Raw genomic sequence first — 13,912 nt, forward strand, 5'->3', positions numbered from 1 at the left:
TGGATTGGAGATGCTTAATGTGAGTCTGGAAGGAGAGTTTACAGTCTAACCAGACACCTAGGTATTTGTAGTTGTCAACATATTCTAAGTCAGAACGCCCAGAGTAGTGATGCTAGACGGGCGGGCTGGTGCGGGCAGCGATCGGTTGAAGAGTATGCATTTAGTTTTACTTGCATTTAAGAGGAGTTGGAGGCCACGGAAGGAATGTTACACTGAATTAATTAGTTAAGTTATGAGTTGTTGTTATTAAATGTAATATTCCAATGTTATTTAATGGTATTAGTTATTCCATTCCAATATTATATTATAATCAATATTTTTTTAAATTAATAATAAACAACTATTGAAAACCTTTTGCACCTGAATGGCATTATTCAAATAATATTTAGGGCAATAGTATATAATGGATTGTATGGAAAACTAACAACAAAGAATGTAGGTGCAGGTGAGTTAAAAAGAGGGACTTTACATCAAATCTCCTAATAGTGCGGATATTAATGGTGACATGTGCAAAACCATTTCCCTCGGGGGCCTGTTACCCCAGTATTTTTAAAAATGCCCCTTTTCTAGTAACATTTCATGAATACCTAAAAAAGTGTAAACTGTAGCCATTTATTTTCCTTTATAGTTTATTTGCCTAAGCAGTGGTGTAAAGTACTTAAGTAAAAATACTTTAGAGTACAACTTAAGTAGTTTTTGAGGGGTATCTGTACATTACTTTACTATTTATATTTTTGACTTTTACTTCAACACATTCCTAAAGAAAATTATGTACTTTTTACTCCATACATTTTCCCTGGCACCCAAAAGAACTCATTACATTTTGAATGCTTAGCAGGACAGAAAATGGTCCAATTCGCACACTTATTAAGAGAACATCCCTGGTCATCCCTACTGCCTCTGATCTGGCGCACTCACTAAACACAAAATGCTTTGTTTTTAAAGCCCTGGCTAGGTCACACCCCAAGAAGAACATTGTGCAGTATAAGGAATTTTCATATATAATATAAGGAATTTTCAATTATTTGTACTTTTACTTATGAGACTTAAGTATATTTTAGCAACTACATTTACTTTTGATACCTAAGTATATTTAAAACCAAATACTTTTACTTAAGTAGTATTTTACTGGGTGACTTTCACTTTTACTTGAGTCATTTTCTACTTCACTTTCACTTTTACTTTTACTCAAGTATGAGACTTTTTCACCCACTGCGCCTAAGCATGATCTTCATCCACATACCGATTTTTTCCCAAACGTTGCTTTTTTGTGTCAGCAAATAGACATTGTTTTTAGGTTGGGGCTAGTTAACCCCTACTAACCAAACATTTGGGGAAATATTATTATTATCATAATCATTAAATAGCTTACCTAAAATATATCATGAGTCTTGTTAAACTAGGTAGAATTGCAAGAAATCAGCTTCAAAACAACATTTTCCTAGATCCTCAAATTAAACAAAATCAAGCTGTTGTTCCATTCAAATGTGAAAAGGGGAGCCCTGGGGGAAAATGGTTGGGAACCTCTGCCATACGTAACCTGAAACTGGCAAAAGTGTACCTTAACTATTTAACATACAAATATTAGGAAACATGGACAAAAAATGTACACTAGAATTGCCTGAATGCAATAAAAATTAATTCAGAAAAAAATTACGAGTCAATGGCGTTACATCATACCAAAGAAAATTACTTTCACATCCGATTTGATTTCTGTCGCCTATCATTTATTTTAACCTGTCTACATTTTCACAAGAAAATATGCGCACTAAGTCCACCCGACCAGCAGAGTTCCCTGTTGTCAAAACGAGTCAGTCCAGGCATAATGTGACTCTTGTCTATTTTGCTTCTGTGGTCGGCAACCGATGTTATGCTTTTAGGAAACACAAATATCTACTTAGAAGTTTGCCTAGATTATTGATCCTGCATGTCTATGACTTACTCCATCCGGGAAAATAAAGACACCGACACCATACACTTTTTAAAGTTTGTGAGAGATCATAACATCAGGTATGTTTGAAAGCGTTTCTCAAAATGTAGTTATCTGACGCATAGTTTCAGGTCTACTTCTAAGGACACAATGTAGCTTTACTGAAAATTCGTGCTGCATATTACTTTTCATGTTGTATTTTATACTGTATGTGAAGATATCAATAGTCTTCTACTGAGGAAGGCAAAAGTGTGCTTGGTTTCCGGGGCGTGACTTTTGTTGGGACAGAATAACTTATTTTAGACTTTTTAACGTAATCAAATTTGCCTTTTGAAAAGATTTTCAACCTAATAGTGTTACTATCATTATGCTATTTTATTTGCATGCGTTAAAGTAACAACCTAGGCGAATGTTGACATTATTAAGTAATTTATTACAAGTTAACAATTTAGAAGTCTTATCTTTTCAAGATGGATCAGTGATGAGAACGATATAGCATATTACTTTTAAATAATTAAAATACATCCTACAATATAATATAGATTATTAATAGAATAATCACGTTTTGCTGGCTCCCAATTAGATTCTGATTATATTTTATTATTTATAACATTTCAGACATGGTGCTGCTCATCTTCCTCATAAATCAGTCCTTATGTAGGATACCTGATAAAAATTGAAGGCAAGTCAACGCCATGGGCAACCAAGACAACTTGGAAGATGTGTTTGTAGCTGTCCTTCGTCCAAAGAACCATGTCAGTTTGAGCTCTAAGGAATATCGGGCTAAAGCCTATGAGGTAAGACTACATACAGTACCTTTCATAAGATACAGTAGTGATTAGCGACAATTCAACACCTAGCATCTGAAGGTTAGGATCTCTTTGCATAACAGCAAGGGGTCGGACTGAGAGTCGCAGGGTGCTGTGTTTGAGTCCCGGTCTGGGCTACTCCCTGGATTTGTTATGTTGGTGTCAGAAGTGGGATACACATTATTTTGTATACATGCTTAAGTATCCCTGCGAGTAGCAGACTATGGTTACAGCAAAGTGGCAACGCCTTTATTAATACATTTAGTGTAAGGAGGCTCAGTTCTGGAAAGCTCCCTGGAAATGCAGTTCTAGTTTTTGTCATATTACCATATCATCCACCCCAAGTCTTCTGCAATATAATTTTACTTTAACCCAAATATTGTTAATGGCAAATCACTATTATTTAGCTTATGGTTTGATTTCATAAATGTATTTCTAGTTAAGTTTATCTCCACCAGTGACATCATGTGTAACTCTGTTATTACCCCTCCTTTAGATCCTGTTGATAGAAGTTCCTTTGGAAGGAAAAGAGAAGAAACGGAAGAAGGTCTTACTGGCGACCAAAATCCAAGCCAATGGGGACACAGCCAGATCCCTTTTGAATTATGTAGGAGAAATGACTAAACCCATATCTAACAACAAGGGTTTTATTGGTAAATAAATATTTCTTAGTTGCTTTTCTGTAATTATGGTGGCTTTCCAGATTTGGATGTGAATCCTTTGTTAATAGAAATGTTCTATGAAGAGTAGAAAGACATTTCAAATAACAAATTGTGTCTAAGCACTAATCCCTCTTATGCTGTTGCTCATCACAGGAAACCGTGTGGTGCACATGAAGAAATTCCATCTCGATGGTGACAATGAAGGAAAAGAGGTCTCCCTCTTTTTTGTGCCAATTAATGTCAAAGGTAGAACTTGACACTAACTTGTCAGCACATAAATAATTTGGTTTACAATAACTTATGTGTTATAAATGATTAGAGTGTCTACTTGTGGCGGGCCGGGGGCCTGCAGGCTGACTTCAGTCGTCAGTGGAACGGTGTTTCCTCCGACACATTGGTTCGGCTGGCTTTCGGGTTAAGCAGGCGGATGTTAAGGAGTGCAATTTGGCGGGTCATGTTTCGGAGGACGCATGACTCAACCTTTGCCCCTCCTCTCAAGCTCGTTGGGGAGTTGCAGTGATGAGACAAGATCTTAATTGGATCGCAATTGGATATCATGAAATTGGGGTGAAAAAGAGGGTAAAATCCCTTAATAAAAATAAGTGAAAAGGGAGGTAGAAAATAAATAATGCTAATACTGAGCTATAGTATAGTGCCTTTCGAAAGTTTTCAAACCCTTAATTTATTCATCATTTTGTTGTGTTACAGCTTGAATTCAAAATGGAGTAAATTTAGATTTTTTTTCTCACACACAATACTCCATCCATAATGACAGTGAAAATATGTTTTTAGATTTTTAGCAAATTTATTTATTTATTTTTTTAACAGTATTTTTATTGGAATTTCACCATTTTCACTCATATTAAAGAGATACAACAACATAGACAAGGCAAAAAAACAACAACAAAAACAGCACCCGCCTACACATACCTGCGCATACATATATATATACACATATACATATACATACACACACATACGCACACCATTTTCCTCTCCCCGCTTCTCTCACCCTATCCCCATCATTGCGTCTCTCAATACATACATTTTAAACAAACTTACAAACAGAAATTAAACAAAAAAGCTTGGTTTAAACTAAGAAGTTAGGTTCCACACATGGAACATACAGTGTAATTCTGAATACATAGATCACCACCATTCTAAGAGAATCCTTGCAGCATAATAGCTGATACCTCAGGTTCTAGGTAATTTAGATAGGGTTCCCACACTTTGTAGAACTGATCTGTTTTAGAATTTAGCAAATTTATTGAAAATGAAATACAGAAATCTCTCTTTTACGTAAGTATTCACACCTTTAGTCAATACTTTGTAGAAGCACCTTTGGCAGGGTTTACAGCTGTGAGTCTTTCTGGGTATGTCACTAAGCGCTTTCCACACCAGGAATGTGCAACATTTGCCCATTATTCTTTTCAAAATTCTTCAAGCTTTGTTGAATTAGTTGTTGATCATTGCTAGACAACCATTTTCAGGTCTTGCCATAGATTTAAGTTCAACCTGTAACTCGGCCACTCAGGAACATTCATGGTATTCTTGTTCAGCAACTTCAGTGTATATTTGGCTTTGTGTTTTAAGTTATTGTCCTGCTGAAAGGTGAAATCATCTCCCAGTGTCTGGTGAAAAGCAGACTGAACCAGGTTTTCCTCTAGGATTTTGCATGTTCTTAGCTCCATTCTGTTTCTTTTTTTATCCTGAAACTCCCTAGCCCTTAATGGTTACAAGCATACCCATAACATGATGCAGCCACCACTATGCTTGAAAATATGGAGAGTGGTACTTTGTAATGTGTTGTATTGGATTTGACCCAAACATAACCCTTTGTATATGCTGTTCATTGACTACAGCTCAGCATTCAACACCATAGTGCCCACGAAGCTTATCACTAAGCTATGGACCCTGGGACTAAACACCTCCCTCTGCAACTGGATCCTGGACTTCCTGACTGGCCGCCCCCAGGTGGTAAAGGTAGGCAACAACATGTCTGCCACGCTGATCCTCTGCCACACCTCAACACTGTACTCCCACGACTGTGTGGCCAAACACAAATCCCACACCATCATTAAGTTTGCTGACGACACAACAGTGGTAGGCCTGATCACCGACAACGATGAGACAGCCTATAGGGAGGAGGTCAGAGAACTGGCAGTGTGGTGCCAGGACAACAACCTCTCCCTCAATGGGAGCAAGACAAAGGAGCTGATCGTGGACTACAGGAAAAGGCGGGCCGAACAGGCCCCCATTAACATCAACGGGGCTGTAGTGGAGCGTGTTCGAGAGTTTCAAGTTCCTTGAAACCAACGATCTATCATGGTCCAAACACCAAGACAGTCGTGAAGAGGGCACAACAAAACCTTTTCCTCCTCAGGAGACAAAAAAGATTTGGCATGGGTCCCCAGATCTTCAAAAAGTTCTACAGCTGCACCATCGAGAGCATCTTGACCGGTTGCATCACCGTTTGGTATGGCAACTGCTCGGCATCTGACCATAAGGCGCTACAGAGGGTAGTGCGTATGGTCCAGTACATCACTGGGGCCAAGCTTCCTGCCATCCAGGACCTATATACTAGGCAGTGTCAGAGGAAAGCGCTAAAAATTGTCAGAGACTCCAGTCACCCAAGTCATAGACTGTTTTCTCTGCTACCGCACGGCAAGCGGTACCGGAGTGCCAAGTCTAGGACCAAAAGGCTCCTTAACAGCTTCTACCCCCAAGCCACAAGACTGCTGAACAATTAATCAAATGGCCACCGGACTATTAAATATTTTCTTAACTCTTCTTGAACTGCACAGTTGGTGCCATTTCACGGTAAGGGCGGCAGGTAGCCTAGTGGTTAGAGCGTTGGATTAGTAACCGAAAAGGTTGCAAGATTGAATCCCCGAGCTAACAAGGTAAAAATCTGTCGTTCTGCCCCTGAACAAGACCCACTGTTCCTAGGCTGTCATTGAAAATAAGATTTGTTCTTAACTGACTTGCCTAGTTAAACAAAGGTAAAAAATTTATTAAATTAAAAAAGGTCTACACTTGTTGTATTCGGCACGTGACAAAAAATGTATTACTTTAGTGCCTTGTTGCAAACAGGATAGATGTTTTTAAATATTTTATTCTGCACATGCTTCCTTTTTTCACTCTGTCAATTAGGTTAGTAGGGTTTGAACACTTATTCACTTAATTTGTAAAAAACCCCCCCAAAAAAACATAATTCCACTTTGACATTATGGGGTATTGTGTGTAGGCGAGTAACAACACAACTCTATTTCATCTATTTTAAATTCAGTCTGTAAAACAACAACATGTGTAAAAAGTGAAGGGGTGTGAAAACTTTCTTAAGGCACTGTGTACTTAACAAAAATATATGACTTGTATAGTAATACAATTGCTCAGAGGAAGAGATTTTGTTTAACAAGAAATATAGTGGTCAAAATGATTGGATCCCCTGTTGTCAAAACTTACTCTCCCCTTGCGAGGATAACAACACCTTGAGACTTTTTCTGGAATGTTTTATGAGATTGGAGAACACATTGGGAGGGATCTTGGACCATTCCTCCAGTCAGAATATTTCCAGATCCTTGATATCCTTCGTCTGCAGTTATAGAATGCCCTCTTCAATTCAAATCAAAACAGGGGATCCAATATTTGTTTTTATTACTTGTTAAACAAAATGTCTTTATCTGAGCAATTGTATTACTATAGTTTATTACCATATACTTTTCTCTTTTTTTTGGAGCATACAATTTAGCTCAGTATTTGTATTACCGGTATTTATTTTAGTCTTTTTTGCTGATCTTTATCAAGGGATACAACAATTCCTGACCCCATTGTAAGTGTTAGTACACTTGTGTCTGGGGTACTTTTTAAAGAATAATTCCTTAATAATATAGTTTAGCTAACAATGTTTTCTTTATTATTGTGCTGCTTATTGGTCTTTCGGAACAGATAATAGCAAGCCTATCTACAACCCTGGGAGCCCAAGTTTTTACTGCCTCCAGGATATCATGCGTGTGTGTAGCGAGACCAGCACTCATTTCTCCTCCATCACCTCAAAGATGCTCCTGGCCTTGGACAAGTAAGTCTTTGTCTATGATTTCATATTGAAGTAATTTAGCAGCCGCTCTGATCCACAGTTTTTTCTGTGTATCAGAGAGCTTAAAACCAGTGTATATGGTAGCTTCACTTACTCTACCATCTTCATGGCTGTTGTATTCATGCCACTTCGGGGGCGGTAGGTAGCCCAGAGGTTAGAGGTGGACCGGTAACAGAAAGTTGGTGGTTTAATTCCCGGGCCGGACGATGAACAAAGTGGAGAACTAGACTGGTTACTGGAGGGCTGCTGGTTTCAGATCATTACTACTATCCACTGCTGTTGTGCCTTTGAGCAAGGCACTTAACCTCACAGCACTGCGACTGTCGTTGTGCTTCTTCCAGCCTCTCGTGACTGTGTGTGGTGTCCGGGGGTTGGAAATAACATAAGATATTTAAAACGACTTACAGTGCAGTGTGGGTGAAATATCTACACAGTAGATGGGTGAAATATCTACACAGTAGATATTTCACCCACCATAGAGACATTGGTAAACCAAAACGTCACCACTAAACCTTGACCTTTGAACTTGTATCTTGTACCTGCCCTATCCAGGTGGCTGGCAGAGAAGCACACCATGCCTCACGCCATTGCAGCTCTGTTCCGGCCCGCACCGGTGGACCGAGTCAAGACCAACGTGAGTAACCCTGCATACACCAGCGAGGGCAAACCCAGTGATGGGGATTTGCACATGGGCTACACCGCCTTGGAGATCAAGAGCAAGATGCTGTCACTGGAGAAGGCCGACATGTGCATTCAGAACCCTCTCTACGGCTCAGACCTGCAGTATACCAACCGGGTGAGAGCCCAGATACAGTTTTTTCCAATTCCTACCCTCTCCCGAGGGATGGCTTACAAGACAGTTCACATTTTTGTTTTAGCCCTGCACGGACACACTTTTATTTAAACAGAAATACTGTGTATCATAATCAAAATATGTGAAGATAAACTAAAGTGTTTACGTATCCTCTCTATTTTTGCAATTTCTAGGTGGACAAAGTTATCATCAACCCTTACTTTGGCCTTGGTGCTCCGGATTACTCTAAAATCCAGATCCCTACGAGAGAAAAGTGGCAGCACGGCTCTAACAATGTGACGGAGGAAAAGTGAGTGTCTCCAAAAATGTAACTTCAAAACAACTTAATGAATTCTCCAGACCTGGGTTCAAATAGTATTTTTCCCCTTCAAATAGTTTGAGCCTGTCTGGAGTGCCAAATAGGTGACATTTGCACATTTGGGACTATTCCATCAGTTCCATTGAGCCAGGCAACCTGTCTGGCACTTTGGGCCTTTTCAAATGCCTCATGACATTGTGAAGTCCAAGTGATTGAACGAGGCCTATTCTCTGTCTCCTCCATAGGGAGCACCAGTGGGTGGATGACTTCCCCCTACACCGCAGTGCCTGTGAAGGTGACACAGAGCTGCTCACAAAGCTCCTGGAAAGTGGCTTCTCAGTCAAACAGCTGGACAGTGACCACTGGGCCCCCATCCACTACGCCTGCTGGTACATCTCATACGAGCAGTGTTTTGTTCTAGCACAGCTGTACACCAAAACAAGTGGCAGGGCTGCCAACTCATCCTAGATTATAAACCAACCTGTAAAATAAAGTAAAAATCAAGTGTTACCCAAATTCCTTAAAGAAAATGAAAGTCTCTAAGGACAATAACATTTTTTATTTTTTTATTGTACAGCTAACGTCAAATAAGAGTAAAACTTCTGTGTTGTTTTGAATGTAGGTATGGTAAAGTGGAGGCGACAAAGCTACTGCTGGAGAAGGGAAACTGTAACCCCAACTTGCTGAATGGCCAACTGAGCTCCCTGCTGCACTTTGCAGCTGGAGGGGGCCACTCAGAGATAGTACAGCTTCTGCTCCAGCATCCTGAGATAGACCGGGTAAGACTGAGACAGATGCACTAAAACAGGTTTAGATCCTGGCAGGGGTCCCCGACTCTAGTCCTGAGGAGCTATTAGGTGCATAGGCTTCGATCCTAGCCCTTCAGTAGCACATCTGATTCCCAGGCTGAAGATCATACTTAGTTGATTATTTGAATCAGGTTTGTTTGCGATGTGCTCAGTGGTTAAATTGAGCCAGAGCTGCCCAGAGCCAAACTCCTGCACCTTGGGTGAAGGGGAGAGCCAGGCAGAGCCAAGCTTCTGCACCTCACAGGTCAAAAGACAAAAGTAGGATAAAAGTATGCTAAATCAAGATTAGGGTTAGTGTTGAACATAAGGCTAAGGTAAGGGTTAGATTTACGGTTAAGGGACACAGGTTAGGAGAGCATTTTCGCTAACTCTAACCCTTTCCCTAATGTTAAACACAGTCTCCTAACCTGCTACATGAATTATCCTAACCTGCTGCATAAGTTCTTCTAACCTGCTACGAAAAAGGAACTTTGGTATCAGTGGCGTGAAAAGAGTGTTTCCCTTATGGGTAAGGTTATGAATGGAACACTAGTCACTTTAATGTTTACCTATTTTGCATTACTCATCTCATATGTATATACTGTGTTCTATTCTACTGTATCGTAGTCTATGCCGCTCTGACATTGCTCGTTCATATATTTATATATTCTTAATTCCATTACTTTACTTAGATTTTTGTTTATTTGGTATTTGTTGTGAAATTGTTACTTATTACTTATTAGATATTACTGCACTGTCGGAGCTAGAAACACAAGCATTTCGCTACACCCACAATAACATCTGCTAAACACGTGTATGTGACCAATAGCATTTGATTTGTTGACTAGTAGGCTCAGGGTTGAGTCGGGGTGTGGACATGAACCTAGGGTTAGGTTTAAGTTAAGGGTTATGGCTATGGTTAGAGTTGAGCCAGGATGTCGACATGAAGCTAGGGTTAGGGTTGAGCCAGGTTATGGACAAGAGGAAAGTGTGGAGAGACAGCAGAAGACAGTGAGCATGGCTTAACCCTAATCGTAACACTTTTAAATTCCCAATTCAACCCCTAAATGTGCTGGAATAAAAGCCTGCACACTCAGTAGCTCTCCAAGACCTGAATTGGAGAACCCTGGTTGAATCCAGTAAATCCTCCATCCTCCACCTATTTGCATTATGACAACATACTGGTACCAGTGGAAGGTCATAGCTTAGGATTTCAATATGTTCCCAGTAGTAAGTAGCAGTAAGAAAGTCACTTTGCTTGCTTGTTTTTATACTCTTATAAGCACATAGAGGATCAGCAAAAGAGATCGCCCCTGCAAATCTGTGAAGAGAACAAGCAAAACGAATGGGAGGAGACAGTGAAACTCCTACAGCAAGCCAATAACAAACCAGTGAGTGTGGAGTGTGTGTGCGTCAGTGTGCGTGACTGTATGCTACTCCAACAGTCTTGTCAAAGTCTTATTACCATTAGCAGTTGATGAAACTGTGTGTTCGTTCCGCAGTACGAGAAGGTGCGTATTTACCGCATGGACGGCTCGTACCGCTCGGTGGAGCTGAAGCACGGCAACAACACATCAGTGCAGCAGATCATGGAGGGCATGCGGCTTTCCAAGGACACCCAGCAGTACTTCACCATCTGGATCTGCTCCGAGAACCTCAGTGAGTCAAACATACACAGATCCAAAATGGCTGCCCAATATTTGGGCATAGGTATTATATTCTTGTATCTGTAGTATCCTATTTCCATGCTACCTGTGCTCATTATACCCTTTGTGTGTGTGTGTGTGTGTGTGTTTGTGTCTTCCATCAGACCTGCAGCTGAAGCCCTACCACAAGCCCCTGCAGCACCTGCGTATCTGGACAGAGATTGTCACTGACCTCACTGTCCTGGACCCCCAGAGGGAGAACCCACAGCTCTTCCTCCGTAGAGATGTCCGTCTGCCCCTCGACATTGAGAAAAAGGTTTGTAACCAATTTGATTCTGATCAACTTTATTATCCCGTTGGGAAATTCTTCTTGCTTCATCTGTAAAGCAAGGATTTGGGATTTTGAATATTGCTTAGATCAGTGTTTCTCAACTCTGGCTAAGGGGGACCCAGAGGGTGTGCATGAATTTGTTCCAGCCCCGTAATAATACACATGATTAAACTGATCAAGGGTTTGGTGTTCAAGTTCATTCATTTGTTTGTTCATTAATCCATCCACGATTGGCTTGAAACTTCTCCTCCAGATTGAGGACCCCCTGTCCATCCTGATCCTGTTTGATGAAGCCAGACACTGCCTCCTCAAGGGCTTCTTCCCCTCCCCGGACAGCAAGCTGATCACCCTGGCCAGCCTTCTGCTGCAGATCATCTACGGAAACTATGAGAGCAAGAAGCACAAGCAGGGCTTCCTTAAGTAAATATCTTAAATTGGTCCCTGAATTCAATCAATCTAGCATAATACTCTTCTTTAAAACTGGGGAAATCTTGGTCTGATATTTGAAGATAAGGTACATAAAGCTGTGGTAATATGATATACTGTTGACATAACTGTCTGTGTAAATGTTTTGTTTTCAACAGTGAGGAAAACCTGAAATCTATTGTCCCAATATCCAAGGTGAAAAGCAAAGCACATCATTGGACAAGCAAGATTCTTCATGAGTATAAGGTCAGGTTTATTTACATGATTTAGTTTTTGTGAAATAACTTGTATACATTTATATCTGAGGGGTCAAACTCTTAGCCTTACTTCACCTTATTGGCCCCACAGTGCTTCAGTATGAGTGAGGGTGTGAGCAAAGAGATGCACCACCTCCAGAGGCTCTTCCTGCAGAACTGCTGGGACATCCCGACCTATGGTGCCGCCTTCTTCACGGGCCAGGTCTTCACCAAGGCTAGCTCCAGCAACCACAAAGTCATCCGCGTCTTCGTGGGTGTCAACACCAAGGGCATGCACCTCATGAACATGGAGACCAAGGTACCCCGGGGCTATTTGTTGGTTGGGGACAGATTCATATGAATACAGAGAGAACCATGTTTTAACCATGCAGTATACAGAATACATTCTTATTTAGTGGTCACAAAGTAAGCATGGATGTAAATATCTAAGCATATAAATAAGCCTCAAAGGTATCCAGCTTTGTATATTTTGAATGTTTTCATGTTAATGCCCTCTTACTGATACTGTGAATATGTTTTACTGTGTATTTGTAGGTACTTCTTATCAGTCTGGAGTATGGCTCTTTCATGTGGCAGCTAGGGCACGCTGATCAGTACTTTCAGATTCACAGTCTGGAAAATAAGATGAATTTCATTGTGCACACCAAACAGGTAACTATAGGACCTTTCCCAAGTAATTCCAATGGATGCATATCTGTGATTATGTTGAATCAATGTGTTGTAGTCTGGAAAACAGTGCAGATTGTATGATTTATAAGAACATATTTACCATAGCATACAGCTCTAACTCTAGCTGAAGAGTTGAATGTGGGCAATATTACATGAAATTGCTTGTATTCATTGGCTCCTTCTCTTCTTTCCTCAACAGGCTGGCCTTATTGTTAAACTGTTAATGAAGTTGAGTGGACAGATGACTCCGAATGACAGAAGTTTAACAGACAAGTATGCATATGGTTGATTCACTATGTACTCTTTCCCCCATTTGTTTTGCTTTCTTGTATTGTAGTTTGCTTTTTTGAGGAAAAAGTATTTTCACCAATTACTTAGTTTTGTATCACAATAGAACAAGACATGTTTCACATTTGGTTTATTTGAGATTAAGATTTCTGTTACATTTGACAAATTCTTACATGCTGTAATTTTTATGGTTGTAAATAATGTGTATTTAATTAACTGAATAAAATGAATACTATATGAGTGTAATTCCTTCTGTTTTGATGAAAATAGCACTGCCCATATCACTCAATCTTGGGAGCATAATACAATTTTTATCTGTGTGCATTTTGTGGCTAGAAATGGTTTCAGTTCTGCAATGCAAAGAAAAAAGACATTAGGACAAATTCATTCCCTAAACCTTGAAATCAGTGAAAGATAATGAAAATGTGATGTCAGAAATCAGACGGACTGACATTGGTAACATCAGTAACTGCCACATGAGGGAGCTCTGCTCAAATAAATGACTGAACTTGTCCACAGTAAGGTAATTTCAAACGGCTTGAACAAGATAACATTGATAAATTTGTATTACAACGTTATTGTTTACATTATGTAACCATGATAGTAGCCTGCTGACATCTTCTGTATCACTGAAAGTCAGTGAAATTGATTTAACTTATATGGAAGTTAATTTATATGGCGATGTTGTGGACAAACCAAAGGTAACATTAAAATGATATGCTTTAAGTTAGTGACATGCGAAATTAGCTCTGCCATCGTGTTTGGAAGCTTGCCAGCCGAGAGCCAGCTTCAGTGCTACATTATAACAATATCTTCACTCAGCAACTGTTGTAACAATTTGTGGAATGAGACAGGTACAATGTACCATTACTGTAACATTCACCAACAACAGTAGCCA

At 40.0% G+C, this 13,912-nt stretch overlaps 1 protein-coding gene across 3 annotated transcripts; it reads left to right on the top strand.

Moving 5' to 3' along the window:
- The first annotated feature begins 1,806 nt into the window (after nucleotides 1-1,806).
- LOC129831124 (krev interaction trapped protein 1-like) lies at nucleotides 1,807-13,260 on the top strand. Of its 3 annotated transcripts, XM_055894190.1 has the most exons (17): nucleotides 1,807-2,010; nucleotides 2,549-2,727; nucleotides 3,236-3,392; nucleotides 3,555-3,647; nucleotides 7,350-7,479; nucleotides 8,050-8,293; nucleotides 8,485-8,600; nucleotides 8,855-8,998; nucleotides 9,232-9,388; nucleotides 10,681-10,788; nucleotides 10,900-11,056; nucleotides 11,208-11,359; nucleotides 11,628-11,794; nucleotides 11,959-12,046; nucleotides 12,149-12,355; nucleotides 12,592-12,708; nucleotides 12,926-13,260. In XM_055894190.1, the coding sequence occupies exons 2-17, from the start codon at nucleotides 2,626-2,628 to the stop codon at nucleotides 13,013-13,015; spliced, it is 2,229 nt and encodes a 742-aa protein (XP_055750165.1). In that variant the 5' UTR covers nucleotides 1,807-2,010; nucleotides 2,549-2,625; the 3' UTR covers nucleotides 13,016-13,260. The 3 variants fall into 3 exon arrangements, with proteins under 3 accessions (XP_055750165.1, XP_055750164.1, XP_055750166.1); XM_055894189.1 differs by lacking the exon at nucleotides 12,926-13,260 and having other exon boundaries at nucleotides 12,592-12,864; XM_055894191.1 differs by lacking the exons at nucleotides 1,807-2,010; nucleotides 2,549-2,727; nucleotides 3,236-3,392 and adding an exon at nucleotides 5,264-5,384 and having other exon boundaries at nucleotides 3,559-3,647.
- The last annotated feature ends 652 nt before the right edge of the window (nucleotides 13,261-13,912 follow it).

Source organism: Salvelinus fontinalis, chromosome 32 (assembly GCF_029448725.1).
Source record: "Salvelinus fontinalis isolate EN_2023a chromosome 32, ASM2944872v1, whole genome shotgun sequence".
Taxonomy (NCBI): Eukaryota; Metazoa; Chordata; class Actinopteri; order Salmoniformes; family Salmonidae; genus Salvelinus; species Salvelinus fontinalis.

Coding starts and splice junctions, on each gene's coding strand:
- LOC129831124 (XM_055894189.1), top strand. CDS start 2,626: ATGGGCAACCAAGACAACTTGGAAGATGTGTTTGTAGCTGTCCTTCGT. Junction 2,728..3,235: donor ATCGGGCTAAAGCCTATGAG/GTAAGACTACAT, acceptor CCCCTCCTTTAG/ATCCTGTTGATAGAAGTTCC. Junction 12,356..12,591: donor TCATGAACATGGAGACCAAG/GTACCCCGGGGC, acceptor GTGTATTTGTAG/GTACTTCTTATCAGTCTGGA.